Source organism: Leguminivora glycinivorella, unplaced genomic scaffold (assembly GCF_023078275.1).
Source record: "Leguminivora glycinivorella isolate SPB_JAAS2020 unplaced genomic scaffold, LegGlyc_1.1 Scaffold8, whole genome shotgun sequence".
NCBI classification, from domain to species: Eukaryota; Metazoa; Arthropoda; class Insecta; order Lepidoptera; family Tortricidae; genus Leguminivora; species Leguminivora glycinivorella.
This window is the reverse complement of record NW_025952833.1, coordinates 186,291-202,778: the sequence shown is the minus strand read 5'-3', so window position 1 is coordinate 202,778 and position 16,488 is coordinate 186,291. Positions and strand designations below refer to the sequence as shown.

At 35.7% G+C, this 16,488-nt stretch overlaps 1 protein-coding gene across 1 annotated transcript in view; it reads left to right on the top strand.

Annotated features, from left to right (window-relative positions):
* Positions 1–16,488, top strand: part of LOC125242115 (facilitated trehalose transporter Tret1-like) — a 71,485-nt gene that overhangs the window by 27,525 nt on the left and 27,472 nt on the right. Inside the window, exons 6-10 of the mRNA XM_048150820.1 lie at positions 586–712; positions 7,505–7,588; positions 7,998–8,215; positions 8,752–8,934; positions 9,561–9,647. Coding sequence (XP_048006777.1) covers positions 586–712; positions 7,505–7,588; positions 7,998–8,215; positions 8,752–8,934; positions 9,561–9,647 — 699 coding nt within the window. The remainder of the gene's footprint in view (positions 1–585; positions 713–7,504; positions 7,589–7,997; positions 8,216–8,751; positions 8,935–9,560; positions 9,648–16,488) is intronic.

Below are 16,488 nucleotides of genomic sequence, written 5' to 3'. Positions count from 1 at the left end.
TAAGGTGCACCCAGACGGGACAATGAAATTGGCAATTTGATCGGCTAATCAATATACCAACTTTTTCTGTGATTTCGACAGATCAAAAGGTCTGTAGACCGCTAATTAGAGATATTTTTTTTATTTCGAAGCAGCAATAATATTATTCGAAAATTATATAGATATTTATGATATACTTGCCATAGCGTGACAGATAATTTATTATCGTCGGACATGGTACTTTATTTTTTACCTACAGGCTCGGAAACCTTTTGATGTTTTAAAACTAGTGGGTAAAAATGCATGGTATTCATCCACTACCTCGAAGATACATAGAACAAACCAAAATGTGTACCTCTTATTTGAAACTCATATACTTATTCTTGATTTAAACTTGTCTGTTGTATGTACTTTACAACTTGTCTTGTCGATATATTGTTATCGACATATACCCTTCCCTATTTTAATTTTGCTGTTCCTGGTATCATTTTACCTGTCAGTCATTTGTCAATTTAGTCCGTAGGATTATGAATTTTACTTTATAAAGTCACTATTTAAATATAGTTCCTTTATTGCACTTGATATTTATATAAAGTTTATTTGTAGGAAGCAGCCGAAGCGATAGCGTTCTACAGACGCGTCCCAGTGACGTCTAAAGAGGTGGAGATCGAGATAACGAAAATAAGAATACAACTGGATCCGAGAATAAACGAAGTGTTGCAGTGTGAGAATGGTAAATTTTATTTTATTATGTATTAGGATATTACACGTAATTTATGATGGATGATGAAGGTTAGAATGGAAGGACGTCACAATCTCTAAGGTTTTTTGAAGTTTAAGTACCTACCTACAAATTGAAAAAATGATGTAATGATAATGATGATAATGATGATGAGATGACGGGTTATAGAGATGTAAGTATGGAAAAGGAAAACATGCTGCGCCGACCCTAAGCGACTAGAATAAGGCCAAGAGGATGATGAAATTGAAAAAAAAATCATAAACGAAAGAATAAGTCAATGGCCAATATGTCCTGTACCCAAGGTGGGAATCGAAACATCATCATCAACATCCTCTGAAATTGCAAGTACTTCAAAAGATTCCCATATCGTCATGGGTCGTATTGCAATTTCTTAAAAAACAAAAGACAGTAAATTTACGCTACTGGAACCCAGAAAGAACTGTAAGCGTATAAAGCGTATTGCAATGAAAAGAAGGTCTTATGAATCGATATTAATAATCTCGGAACTGGATTAGAGCGTTTTCACATTACCAGATCCGAGTAATCTAATATTTCATATTTAAAATTAACTATGTATAGGTACCAAGTTGATGGTTATTTGAAGCCAGAGATTTTTTTTTTGGAAGCTTTTCTGACGTTTTAATAAAAATGTATTTCTGTTCAAAAAGTTTTGTCGACGAAAAATTATTATTGGATCTTCTGCACTGGGGAAGCAAACGAATCATTACACATTTTATGACTTTGTTTAATAAAGTGCATACAATGTGACGCTAATACTTTCGACTAATATTTTTTACAAACCTTCCGAGATTAATAGCTTTATTAGTGAATTTTAAAAATGTTTTTATTTATTTTTTTATTCATGAAACAAAAATCCAAAAAGTTCTAATAATATTAGCTAGTAACTAATAACTAATATTTTACTAGCTTCGAGATTTTAGTAGCTTCGAGAAACGTACACTAGTAAACTTGTAAAGAATATTAGTTCATGGACTAATATTATTAGTCTAATAAGTTTCGAGAAATAGGGCCCAGGAACCGATTTTTGAATCTCGGTCATTCGATTTCGTGAAATTCGTTCAATAATATCTCCACTACTAGCGATTTAAATTCTACTAACAGAATCGTAAACGAGTGGTCATTATCACTAGTTTTAATATTACTAGCCGTCCTTTTTCAAAAATAGCATTAAGTACGTCGTTTTCCACAAACTTTCGAACGACGAATTCGTGCGTTCGAAATTCAAAAATCGATACCCTGAAACAGAATCAACGAAATAATTTAAAAAGTAAATTCCTCCGACGGCTGATGGTGATGAGCGTAGGTATACAAACACGATTATATTTTCCTGTAATATTTAGCATAAAACCAATGTTTACTAAAATTTTCATAATTTTTCGTTGGTAAACTTCGGAAATAAGGGGGGGGGGAACGATATTTTTTTTTACATTTTCCTTCAAAATTCATTTTTTTCCACAACAAAAAAAATTATAAAAAATAGCTTATTTACGTTCAATTTGAGCTCTTTCCAACGATACCCCACTTGACCTAGTAGCTTGAAATTTACAGTTTGCCCCCCTTTCATTTTGGCCATTTTCTACAATTAAAATTAATATATTAAAAAAAAACCGGCCAAGAGCGTGTCGGGCCACGCTCAGTGTAGGGTTCCGTAGTTTTCCGTTTTTTTCTCAAAAACTACTGAACCTATCAAGTTCAAAATAATTTTCCTAGGAAGTCCTTATAAAGTTCTACTTTTGTGATTTTTTTCATATTTTTTAAACATATGGTTCAAAAGTTAGAGGGGGGGGGGACGCACTTTTTTTTCCTTTAGGAGCGATTATTTCCGAAAATATTAATATTATCAAAAAACAATCTTAGCAAACCCTTATTCATTTTTAAATACCTATCCAACAATATATCACACGTTGGGGTTGGAATGAAAAAAAATATCAGCCCCCACTTTACATGTAGGGGGGGTACCCTAATAAAACATTTTTTTCCACTTTTTGTTTTCGCACTTTGTTGGCGTGATTGATATACATATTGGTACCAAATTTCAGCTTTCTAGTGCTAACGGTTATTGAGATTATCCGCGGACGGACGGACGGACGGACGGACGGACGGACGGACGGACGGACAGACAGACATGGCGAAACTATAAGGGTTCCTAGTTGACTACGGAACCCTAAAAATATACTTTCTATTTGTAGATGTTTACAATTGAAAATGAAAAATGAAAAATGATTTATTGGTTACACTTTAACACATAACTAAGGTAACTGTACACTATTCCGGGATAGTAAAATGTCGTACATTATTCCGGGATACTTTGGTTTTTGCCGCAAAATAAGAAAACTATCAGTAAAATCTTAATTTAATGTAGTATTTCATTATCTATAGATCAAATAGAACCGAAAAAGTCGATTTTCGGATATGTATCATATCTTTTGAAGCCGCGAGGTACCTCCAAACGCGTCAGTCGCAACCACGCAGTGGTTTCTATAGGCGTGTTTGACGGTGAGCTTAACGCGGCAGCGGAACTTCTTAAGAGTTTACTGTGATGCGGGTAAGTTTATTTATATTAAATTTGTATCAGAATTGTCTTACAGTTATTAAAAGACATTTATATTATCGTTTCAAATTAATTTAAAGCATATTTTAATTAAAATACCCGCTCCCGGAATTATGTACACCACTTTGACGCGGTGTACATAATTGCGGGAGTATCACGGAATAACGGAAACACAGTCCGTAATGTTTTTATGTTTTATTACTATTTGTGGTGAAGTATATTTATATATTTGATGTAAATATATTGAGTAAATATTACAGATTATAGTGACATAATTACGGTATATATATTTTTTAGATTTTAATCTCATTATCGAGTACGAAATGTATACTCGTTGAGTAATACGTGCGAAATATTGGAGTGTGGTATCGATATTAAATTTGTGTTATTTCGTAAAATTAAGGCACAAAGGTTATTTATTTTGATGTTTTGAGTATAATTGTTATATAATCTTCCAATGTACTATGAAAAAAAAAATCTTGTTTGTCTTTTAATATAGCCTTTGTTTTGACTGCCGTAATTAAGTACACGACTTTATATGAGTGTATCTTATTCCGGTATGCCTATATAAAGTATATTAAAATAAAAATAAAAACATAAAATAAGGTATAGAGACCCGGGTATGTTTTTAAACTTCCTTAGTTACCTAAAAATATTTATACCGCATATTGATTTGTCCGTCAGTCAGTCTGTCCGCCTACGATTTAGCTCAATCATTATTGGTACTAGAAAGCTAAAATTTACATGAGGATAATACATAATAGGATAGACATATATATATAAATATAAAATAGTACAAATTCGTCAGACAGTCAATCTGTGTAAGAACGGCCTGTAATATTTATTTATTTATCTATTGAGTACTATTTATTTATATATACATATCTTGAATAACGTATCACCACCATATATATTATGTATACGGTGTAGCTCAGTGATCATTAGTATCAAAAAATTGAAATTTTCACGAGTACCATGCAATTTTTATAACCAGCAATAGCTTCTGGATTAAAATTAAATTTTGAAAAAAACCCCGACACTGTAAACCGATTTTCATCAAACATGGCTAAGAACACTCTTGACTAATGCGGCTTTCAAACGAAAAAACTAATCCTAAATCGGTTTATCCATTCGAAAGCCATGCCTTAGACAGACATACAGTAAAACTTATAACACCCTGTCATTATATCATACAATCGTTATACCGTAAAATATCAAATTTCCCATCCCACCCCAACCCATCAAAACATTGCCAATTATAAAAAATACACTCTGTATAAGCATCTATCAAACGATATGTGCATTATATATTTATATAAACAATATTTTAATTCGTTTTTTTACATTATGCTTCAACAACGTGAACTTTAAAGGTATCCCGTAATAACGTGCAACGACTCCCGGAATTGAAGCCATACCCAAATTGTATCCCGGAATAATGGGCAAACTAAGGGTTTAGTAAAACAACGGTAATTTCTATAAATTAGAAGTTACGATGTAAAATAGTGTCTTAAATCTATCGTAGAAGACTTATCCTTAAAATAAAATAGTTAACACGACTAGAAACTTCGCATTTTTTTTACAATCCTGACTCAAAGTAGGAAGCGTCTTAAGTTCCCGTAATATGGTACAGTTACCTTAGAAACAAACAGAAGACTTCTTTTAAGTAAGATATTTACTTGTGCTAGAAGCCTCCGCTCTTCAATACAATTTGAGGGTTACAAACCAATTTATACTTATGTTTAATGTACATAATCTTAATTTTATTTTACTACAATTAACTTAATTAACATGCTTATACATGCGTATAAGGCAGAAAAGTTATACATTTTAAATTTTTTTAAGGTATAGCGATAGCGATCCGAGCTATACAAAACGAAAGAGCTATATTATGAAATATGCCCACGAATATCAAATAGGTAAAACTTTATTTAAATACGTCTACAATAAAGTAAATATGCACGAGGTTGTTATCTTGCCAATCATTTGTTTGACATTAATAAGCCTCAGGGCATTGAACAACGTTTTACATCTGATAGCGATGATACTATTTATACTACATAATTATTCGTGCAAATTACATCACATAAATTCGTATGACATAAATGTTTATTTTCATGTAATCTTATATAATAATAAATTCTTTATTTCGAGTAACAGTATGACTCATAGTATTATGGTTAGTCTGCACTTAAGAGCTATTTTAGTACTTATTTTATTTACATTAATACTAGACTACTAGGGCAATGTTTCTAGGAGCACGTAATTAGTGGTTAAACATAATACATACTTCTAGAAACATGCAAGTTCTCACAATGCCTTAAATATGGGCAGTCCAACCTCTCGGCTATCAAACACATGAGGGGGTTGGTACGCACCCGGCGCACCAGGGTGGCTAGCCGAATGGCACAATCGCTCACGAAACGCTCACGAAACGAAGCGCTAGTAGATATCTATCTCTATCGCGCTTGCGTATTGGCGCGACAGAGCCAGCGGCGTATCGCTTTCGTTTGGCGTCGGAGAAATGCCATTCGGCTACGGGGCCTGATTATTTTAGTTTAGCAGATAGTGATATTAGTGACTTGCATTCACTAAAAACTTACGATGAACTGGTTTAAGGTTAAAATTACCTCGTTTACAATTTTCAAAAGAACAAAATTTAAATTACATATTTTCAAATACTTTAGCTAAACGAATGGAAATCTGAATGCAAAATGCTCTTGTTATATAAATATGGTGTAATAATATAAAGCAAGCCTAATATTTGCGTAACGCAGACGGTAAAATCTATATTAATATGGCATGTTTGAGACAATTGAGACATTTGAGACGTAAATAATTCTTGTTCACAATATTTTTGCCAATCGTTCTGCAATGGGTCTGCTGGGTCCATAATATAGAAACGGCGAGTCCCACACATCGTGCGTAAATGTATTCCCACTCGGTCAAAAAAAGGGTAATTAATTATATACAATTATAGACGATTCGTGGCGAACAATTTTTTTTTATTATTGATTTGAGAAACATACAGCATTATACATATGTCTTACAAATTAAAGGTAGTTCACAAGCCACATCAGTTTCCACTTTAAAGTTAGAGGTATACATGAGAAAGCTCTGAAATCTAAGGTATGGTATATTAATCTGGAGGAATTCATCGTTTGTAAAGAATACCCACGTAGCGCAAAAACAATGTATCAGAGCAGTCTGCAATATGCCTCGTAGAACTTCCTGTGTGTATCCTTTTATCAACCTAAAATTGTTAACAGTGCACTCAATTTATATATACGAAGTTTGTGTTTTTGTTAAATCGCACCCTGTCATGTTTATCGTGAAAAAAGATATAACGCACTTTAATACTAGATATCCTGACAGACTAGTGCTCCCAAGTATGAACACAGTTATGAAAAACAAAAATTGTTACGCTATGTGTGTCAAAATATTTAACAAACTGCCTAATGAACTTAAAGAACTACCACTCAACATTAAAAGTTTAATTTCTCTCCAGTCAAGCCTACCCGTAGACGAAATAACGCTTCTTCCTCAGTTCCTCATGGCTGAGGGTCGCGACCACATGAGATCGTTATTTTTCGCACCAGGGTGGCTAGCCGAATGGCACAATCGCTCACGAAACGCTCACGAAACGAAGCGCTAGTAGATATCTATCTCTATCGCGCTTGCGTATTGGCGCGACAGAGCCAGCGGCGTATCGCTTTCGTTTGGCGTCGGAGAAATGCCATTCGGCTCGAGCACGAGAAGCTCTCTATTCCGCACGGTCTTCTGCAGTCTTTATAATAGGCGCCTGTGTTAATCCCAGGCAGGCCTTCTAACGCTGTCCACCCAGCGGGGTGGTGGATGGCCACTTCCTCGTCCTCCATGACGCCAACCATAATGCGTTTCTCAAGGTTTTCCGGCTCCCGTCTGGCCACGTGTCCAAAGTAGTAAAGGACAAAAAGCGCGAAATATCGCTAACCCGCTTAAAATATTGTAAATACGTTTGAGTCTAGTTAAGGTTAAGTTTATAGTTAAAACAGCCAGAACTTGTATATAATATCTGAATGCTCTTCCTTAACCCCTCGAACGCCTTGTTCCAGATCTGTCACAGACAATTTAAACTGTAATTTACAAATTAAATAAGGTTATTAATTCAGTACCAAATTTTTGACATCGGCATTCCAGGGGTTAATTCAATAATTTCTTCTTCATTTCAGAGCCAGATTTAACCAACACACTCTTAAAAGACAAGCCTCCAGCACCAGCTCCGCAAAAACCGGAATCGGCATGGCAGTTCTTGCGTAAGTACCTTCATAAATTACCTATAGCATAGTAATTAAAGTCGACTTCTACGATACCCATGGGAGGAAAGGGGGTGGTGAAATGTTTAACCTGTCACCACACGGGGAGCTGGGATTTCATTTCTCATGCTCTCTGAACCTGATTTGATTGTCCTTACTTCTGACTTCTAAGACGAGAGTGAATTTCCAGTTCAAAATAAAGCTTTTGCCCACGGCGCCCACTTTAAATTCTAAGATTGCGGAAGGCGCCATAAGAACTTCCTCCGCATTTTAGGGAAGTGGGGGGTTGAAAAGAGACAAAAAGTAACCTATACCACTCTCCATCCCTTCAGCTATCTCCACTTTAAAAATCACGACAAACAAACAGACACACACTTTCCCATTTATAATACATTTATTTATTTATCAGAAAAGTCAGAGTCCTCCAAGCGTGCACTAATGGCTGTGCTCATCGTCATGGCAACGACCATCCTGATGGGATCCATTGTCATCCAGGTGTATGCAGAGGAGATGTTCCGAATGGCGGTGCCTTCGATGCCACCTAACATGTGTGCCATCGTGTTAGCTGTCATCTTCGTGTGCGCTTGCTTCGTGTGTTCTGCTGTGGTCGACAAACTTGGGAGAAAGGTATTCAGTTAAACAAAATAATTTAAAATAGCTTTTTTTCTGTCTAGGATTTATTACACTAACAATTTCGATGGCTTCGTTTAATATAAGGAGGCTAAGTTTTTGTATAACTTCTCGTGCTTGATACCTGAGGAAGTAAAAACTTCCAATATTCCAATACGAAAAAATGTACTTAAAGCGCTACATAACACAGATTTAATAAACAAACTTTGCAACGGATAAAAGACATATTTTACCGCACTAATACACGACGAAAATACTAGCTGTCGTGACTGGCCCCGTAGCCGAATGGCATTTCTACGCCGCGAAAGGTAGTCTGGCTCTGTCGCGCCAATGCGCAAGAGCGATAGAGATAGATATCTACGAGCGTTTCGTTTCGTTAGTGTTTGTGCATTCGGCTACGCACGCTGACGTTATTAGATGTGGCAATCTTTCAAAGGTCTTTCTCTATCTATCACCACAAGTTAGATCAACTGACTTCCAAACTTCCAATGTGATTTTGTATAATGACTGCGCATTATTCTGTGTCTTACCAGATGCTTTTAACAAGCACGTCAGCAGTTTCCGGGATATTCACACTACTGCTGGGAACACAGCTGGAGTGCGGCTGGGCGCCACACTGGGTCACAGCGCTCCTCATCTACTTATACTGTTTCATCTATACCATCGGCGCAGCTTGTGTACCTTTCATACTTACTGCTGAGGTTTTCCTGCCGGAGGTTAGTTTCTAATGCTCATAGTGCTGCTGTTTGGGACAAACTTTGTCAGAACCCTACTCATCTCTAGTACTCATCTACTTCCTCAGTCTGCGTGCCTCTATGATCACTTCTGTGACAGCATTCCTCGTCTAGTTATACTGCTTTATCTACACAATCGGCGCAGCCTGCGTACCATTCATACTGACTGCTGAAGTATTCCTACCAGAGGTTAGTGTCTAGTGTCTAATGCTCACAGTGCTGCTGTCTGGGACAAACTTTGTCACAACGCTACTCATCTCTAGTTCCTTAATCTACCTCCTCAGTCTGCGTGCCTCTATAATCACTTCTGAAGGGACTTACTGCTTACCTACACAATCACAATCGGCGCAGCCTGCGTGCCGTTCTTATTTACTGCTGAAGTGTTCTAATGCTTATACTGCTGCTGTTTGGGACACACTCTGCTCTTGAAATTGCTTCACTGGGTCAAAAAAGTTGACGTCTTTAACCCGAGATAAGTAATTTAATTTCAGACTGTCACTGCCATGTCTCATTTTCATTTCCTAGTCGAGTGACGCTGACACTTGAGCAGTTTCATGTGCTCTGCCTACTGGATTACTACGACTTCTAAATTCTTATTTTTCTTCCAGGTCCGCGGCCTCGGCAACACATTGACCATGGGTTGCATGTGGATCTTCAATTTCATCACTCTCATGATCTTCAATCCACTAGTGGAGGTACTGTTTAATCATTACTATTTACACTGCACTTAAGGTAACGGACCCAATCATGGACAAGATTTTTTTTTGCCTATTTTTGATATTTCACTGATATATGTAAAAATTCTACCGCTAAGCGTGTTAAATCTTGAATGTCCTATCCTTATTTAACATTTTAAGCGTATTGCAAAATAGATATTGCTATTGGTTTCCTCATACTTAGTTAACAAATGAAAACGAGGTGTTTTTTCTCCAGTCATGGACGGCAGTTCTCCAGTAATGGATCCCCCATTATGGACAGTGAAATAAGTTTAAAATTTTACTTTATGGCCAACTGATGATAAGTACTCAATGAGTCAATTTTATATATACCAAATAAAATTAGTTTACGTTATTTTAACATAGCATTAGTTCTTGTAAATTTTGGTTTCGTAAATTGTTCCTTGTTCATCATAGGAGGTATGCAGTTTTCCGGTTCCAGTTATGGACACTCGCAAAATAACACTATTTCTTTAAATCTTTGGAGTAACAAACTAGTATGTTTTATACCTTACCTCATGGCCAATGCAGTAAGTAAAACCAAAGACCTATATAGCTTCTAGACGTACAAGGTCTAAGAAAAAAACGTACCCCGGTTAAAAGCTACGCTCAACCAGAGGGCGCCACACCCTTTGGGGTGCGCTCACCTAGATGGCGACTCTGATTGAGACTTAAAACATGTCAGTTTAAGGCCATGGGTTTGACCTAAATTTTTAGGTTACATACCGTGCTAAAAGTTATAACCCCGTGTCAATAGATGGCAGTAAATTGTATAAATGCACAACTCTGTCGTGGTAATTATTAAAATGTCGATAGATGGCAATTAAATCAATCAGTATATTATAGGTATATAACCTGTTTCTTATCGTGGTCTTTAAAAAGTATGAAAACAGAAAAAGGTTACCGATATAATTAGAATTGTTTGAGTGGTGAGAGTAAGTGCGTTTTTACATTATCCGATCCGATATCGGATGTAGGAAGGTTTTCGAAGAAAAAAAAATCAAAGATGGCGGCGTAAATATATGGGATATTGGTCCGACATCCAATATTGAAACGGATAATGTGAAAACGCACTAAGACAAGGGACAAACTATCAGAGCTCTACTTAAATAAGCTGTTTTTTTAACGTTTATAAATTTAACTACCGATAATTTTTTTGAAGATTGGCAAATAATATATTTTTCTGATAGCACGTTATAACGATCACGAAAAGGTGGCTCTTTTATTATTATTTCGTATCATTTATTTATTATCTTATTACATGACCGAAATGACCTTTGCGAAATTTAATAGCAGATGAGGTGACCAATGCCTTTGCGTCTGCTCAATATATGAAATTAGAAAAAAAAGCGATGTCAATTGTCAGTGTCACTTAGAGCTAAGTATCACCACATCACTGACAGCTTTGTCACTAGTATTTTTTTTTCTTACAATTCAACACGAGCAAAGGCATTCACGTATTTTCACCTCAACTGCTATTACATTTTATTTCAGTTACTTAAAAAAGATAATAAATAAATAATACGAAATATAAGAGCCACCTTTGCGTAATCGTTATAACGTATTATATCAGAAATAAATATTATTTGCCTATCTTCAAAAATCTTTAGGTTTAGCCAATGAGGAGGCACACTCAAAGGTTATGACAGATAGCGCCACCCTATTAGTCCGAAAATAATAATCCTTAGTCTATGTCTGTCTCTGTCTACCATACCACCATAGTACTATACGAGAGAGCGATAAGACGATATATTATGTTTTTTCTCTCTTACACATATGAATGACAGTGACATGCCTAGACACTTGCACAGGCACCGCCTGGCGGGATAAACAGTGTGCCTCCTCATTATGTTCCATAACACCTATTTCGTTTTGATACCTGCATTTTTTTGAATACTTACAAAAAATCTTGCACTATTCAATTAATTTACTTTACCTTATAATTTTATTACCGTCGTCCTCACTCTCCACGCTTAGAGAACGTGCAAGTTTCATTCATGAAAAAAAACCGACAAACAACAACAAACACATTCCACACGTTCGTGTTTGTTGCTTGTGTTCGCTGTTTGTTGAAAATGAGGGCCTTTATTTTATTGTATTTATTACCTACCCACTCGTAGACTTCTCTCTTCAAAAATTAACGTCACGTTTGAGGAAGGAAAGAATCACATCCAAACATGCATGGATATTAAACGTTGGCAAAAAAGTTATATTAAAATGTGGCGACATCATAGTGTCGTCCATTTCAAATCAGTAGTAAGAAAACGGGACGACACTGATGTTGCCATTTTTCAATTTCTACTCTTGCTGGCTGTTGACTTAACTGCGTTGGTAGAGTCAGTCCAAGGTAAGTTAGCAACGATTTTGATAGCCTCGCCGATGAAAATGATATTTAAACATCAAAATGCGATTCAATTCCTTAAATTGCAGAGGCAGGGCGAACAAAATAATTATATAGGTACTCATTTGGCCCACACTATCAAAGTCGCCAATTGCCACTACCGATATTGTATTTAGGAGTATTTGGGAGAGTAAACTTGTTTGCTGCCAACAAACTGTACCTAATGCAATTTGACAAATTAAGAACCTAAATGAAACTTATTGTAATCTTTACTTTTTTAATGAATCGATAAGATAATTGACCATTATAGCAACACGAATTAGTTTATTTCTGCCACACCGGACTGTAGCTCCGGTTAGGAAACTAGACTATAATAACTTTGAAGTCGACACTGCTCCTGCATTTTGACACAAAGTTTGACGGCTTGAAAAAACACGTCTATGGTTCACATGTTTGTTCCTGGATTGTTAAGTAAATAAGTATGGAATTAAACACTTTATTGTACCACCAAAATGAAACAGACAACAACAGAACAATTATATAAAGCGTAGCTAACATAGTACATTCCTACTATCTAAATAAGTTGATCACAATTTACAATGTAATGTCCTTCATAGGTACGTTAAAATCCAAAAACACAATACGTATTTGGGAAATTAACTATAGACTTATCGTGGCATATTTAATGTAGGGTTTTGAAGAACTTTGCACGACCTTGTAAATGACAAATAACAGGTGCCGTAGCCGAATGGCATTTCTGTAACGCGAAATGAAAACGAAACGCCGCGAAAGGTTGTCTGGCTCTGTCGCGCCAATACGTAAGAACGATAGAGATAGCTACCATAGAAACTAAGACTAAAAATTAACCTGCACTTTTTTGACAAGGTGTGCATCAGAATGACTGACCAAAGTGGCAGATCGATGTTGGAGTACCATCAGCATTTACTACCTATTTGCTACTATTTACTACCTATATTGACATATTTGCTACCAAAGTTAAAAAAAAGATTTTCCAAAAATAATGTGGGCAGTCATTCTGACGTCAGGATGACTGCCCAAACTGAGTATGTCGGGGTTGGACCCCCTAATTTGCAACAATGTATATACTATGATTTACTACCTATTTGCTACCTACACATATATTTTTTTCAAATTTTTTAGGTAAAAAATAACGATTTTATGAGCAAAGTATTATTTTTAGAGATTTCTTCCATAAAGTGGGCAGTCATTCTGACGTCAGGATGACTGCCCAAACTGAGTATGTCGAGGTTGGACCCCCTAATTTGCAACAATGAATGTACTATGATTTACTACCTATTTGCTACCTGCACATATATTTTTTCGGATTTTTTAGGCCAAGATTAACGGTTTTATAAGCAAAATAGTTTTTTTGTAGAAATGTGTTTCATAAAGTGGGCAGTCATTCATACTTCAAGTTGGACCCCTAATTTGCAACATTCTATATCCTATGATTTACTACCCATTTGCCTACTTACATAATATATGTATGTTTTCAGATTTTTTTAAATATGAAAAATTTAATAAAATGAAATAAATATAGGCCCGAAGGCCCCATTTGCCTACCTACATAATATTATATGTATGTTTTCAGATTTTATTTATAAACAAATAAAATGAAAATATATAGATATTATATGTAGGTAGCAAAGGTAGTAAATCATAGGACATAGAATGTTGCAAATTAGGGGTCCAACTTGAAGTATGAACGACTGCCCACTTTATGAAACATATTTCTACAAAAAAACTAATTGCTTATAAAATCGTTATTCTTTGCCTAAAAAATCCGAAAAAAATATATGTGCAGGTAGCAAATAGGTAGTAAATCATAGTACATACATTGTTGCAAATTAGGGGGTCCAACCTCGACATACTCAGTTTGGGCAGTCATCCTGACGTCAGAATGACTGCCCACTTTATGGAAGAAATCTCTAAAAATAATACTTTGCTCATAAAATCGTTATTTTTTACCTAAAAAATCTGAAAAAAATATATGTGTAGGTAGCAAATAGGTAGTAAATCATAGTATATACATTGTTGCAAATTAGGGGGTCCAACCCCGACATACTCAGTTTGGGCAGTCATCCTGACGTCAGAATGACTGCCCACATTATTTTTGGAAAATCTTTTTTCTAACTTAGGTAGCAAATATGTCAATATAGGTAGTAAATAGTAGCAAATAGGTAGTAAATGCTGATGGTACTCCAACATCGATCTGCCACTTTGGTCAGTCATTCTGATGCACACTTTGACAAGATAATCCATGATGTCCCAGTTGGTCCACGTTCCACGTCTGTGCCACAAGAGCATACTTATACATATGTATGGCACACACTCAGAGCAAAAAATTATTTTTCTTGAATCTATGGGCATACCCATCCAAACTCCGAGTCGCAAGCCAGTCGCCAGTATAAGGGAGGTCGAATCCAAGAAAATACCAGTATTGGGTGCGAGATGGGCATGTAGCCAGTAACCGTCTTCCCGGGCTCCAACCTCCAAAAACCTCGCGAGTCGCGTGTTCTGGAGCTGTAAAATTGTTCAGAAGAGTATTGTAAGATAAATCACAGTAAACATTATCCCAACAACTTTTTGACTTTAGATTGTCTGGAATTGTCCAGGGTAAATCACAATAAACATTATCCCAACAACTTTTTGATTTTTAGATTGTCTGGAATTGTCCAGGGTAAATCACAATAAACATTATCCCAACAACTTTTTGACTTTAGATTGTCTGGAATTGTCCAGGGTAAATCACAATAAACATTATCCCAACCACTTTTTGATTTTAGATTGTCAGGAATTGTCCAGGGTAAATCACAATAAACATTATCCCAACCACTTTTTGACTTTAGATTGTCTGGAATTGTCCAGGGTAAATCACAATAAACATTATCCCAACCACTTTTTGATTTTAGATTGTCAGGAATTGTCCAGGGTAAATCACAATAAACATTATCCCAACAACTTTTTGATTTTAGATTGTCAGGAATTGTCCAGGGTAAATCACAATAAACATTATCCCAACCACTTTTTGACTTTAGATTGTCTGGAATTGTCCAGGGTAAATCACAATAAACATTATCCCAACCACTTTTTGACTTTAGATTGTCTGGAATTGTCCAGGGTAAATCACAATTAAACATTATCCCAACCACTTTTTGATTTTAGATTGTCAGGAATTGTCCAGGGTAAATCACAATAAACATTATCCCAACAACTTTTTGATTTTAGATTGTCAGGAATTGTCCAGGGTGAATCACAATAAACATTATCCCAACAACTTTTTGATTTTAGATTGTCAGGAATTGTCCAGGGTAAATCACAATAAACATTATCCCAACAACTTTTTGATTTTATATTGTCAGGAATTGTCCAGGGTAAATCACAATAAACATTATCCCAACAACTTTTTGACTTTAGATTGTGGACCAAGAAGGCGGCACATCTCCCCGTTAAGCAAGCAGAACTTGCGGTAACATTGCTCAATGCTACATCTGGGAGCTTGAAACTTACAATTGCAAGCTTGCAACGTTTGAGCAACGTTTGAGGTATATTGATGTTAAACGAATTCGGCCGCGCTGTAGATAAACCCTGTAAGTTTCCCAGATCGGATTTTTACAACTTTCTATAACTTTGAATAGCAATGTTGCTGATACATTGAAATATAAACTTACTGGAAAGTTATGACGAAAACTTTTAATAAGTTCATTTTTCTACATTGCAACAATAGCACAATATGAAACTTGTACGTAACTTACACGCTATTCATTACGGCAATGTTACATTTACAATACACCAATAAGTTTGAAGTTTTATATTGTATTAACTTTTCACAGATACCTTTTAATAAGTTACAAATGTAACATTGCTTTAAATAACTATTGTGAAGTTCCTTGCAAGTTTCATTTTTGTACATTGCAACAATAGCACATTATGCAACTTGTACGTAACTTACACGCTATTCATTACGGCAATGTTACATTTACAATACACCAATAAGTTTAAAGTTTTATATTGTATTAACTTTTCACAGATACCTTTTAATAATTTACTAATGTAACATTGCTTTAATAACTCTTGTGAAGTTCCTTGCAAGTTACACTTGTAATGTACCTAAAAGTAGCTCTCATAATGTTTCATTTGAAACTTCTGCTATGGTTATATTTGGTATGTTGTGTCAACGAATCACTGGCAGTTTATTCGTTTAGTGAAATAATAATATTGCTGCAATTTACTAGATGCACGTTTTGTGCAAGTCACTCGTGAACCGTTCACACAATATTTCATAGGGATATTTCAGGGAACGTGATTTTTGTGGTTGGTAGGACGTCGCAAATATAACTGCACGCAAGGTGCTCTGCAATCTGCGTGAGCCTGAGCGAGCCTCGTGCGGCTGCCAGCTGCCGGTTCAAAGAGATCTCGCTTGATTCGATCGCGATTCGATTGAAACAAGCTAGATTC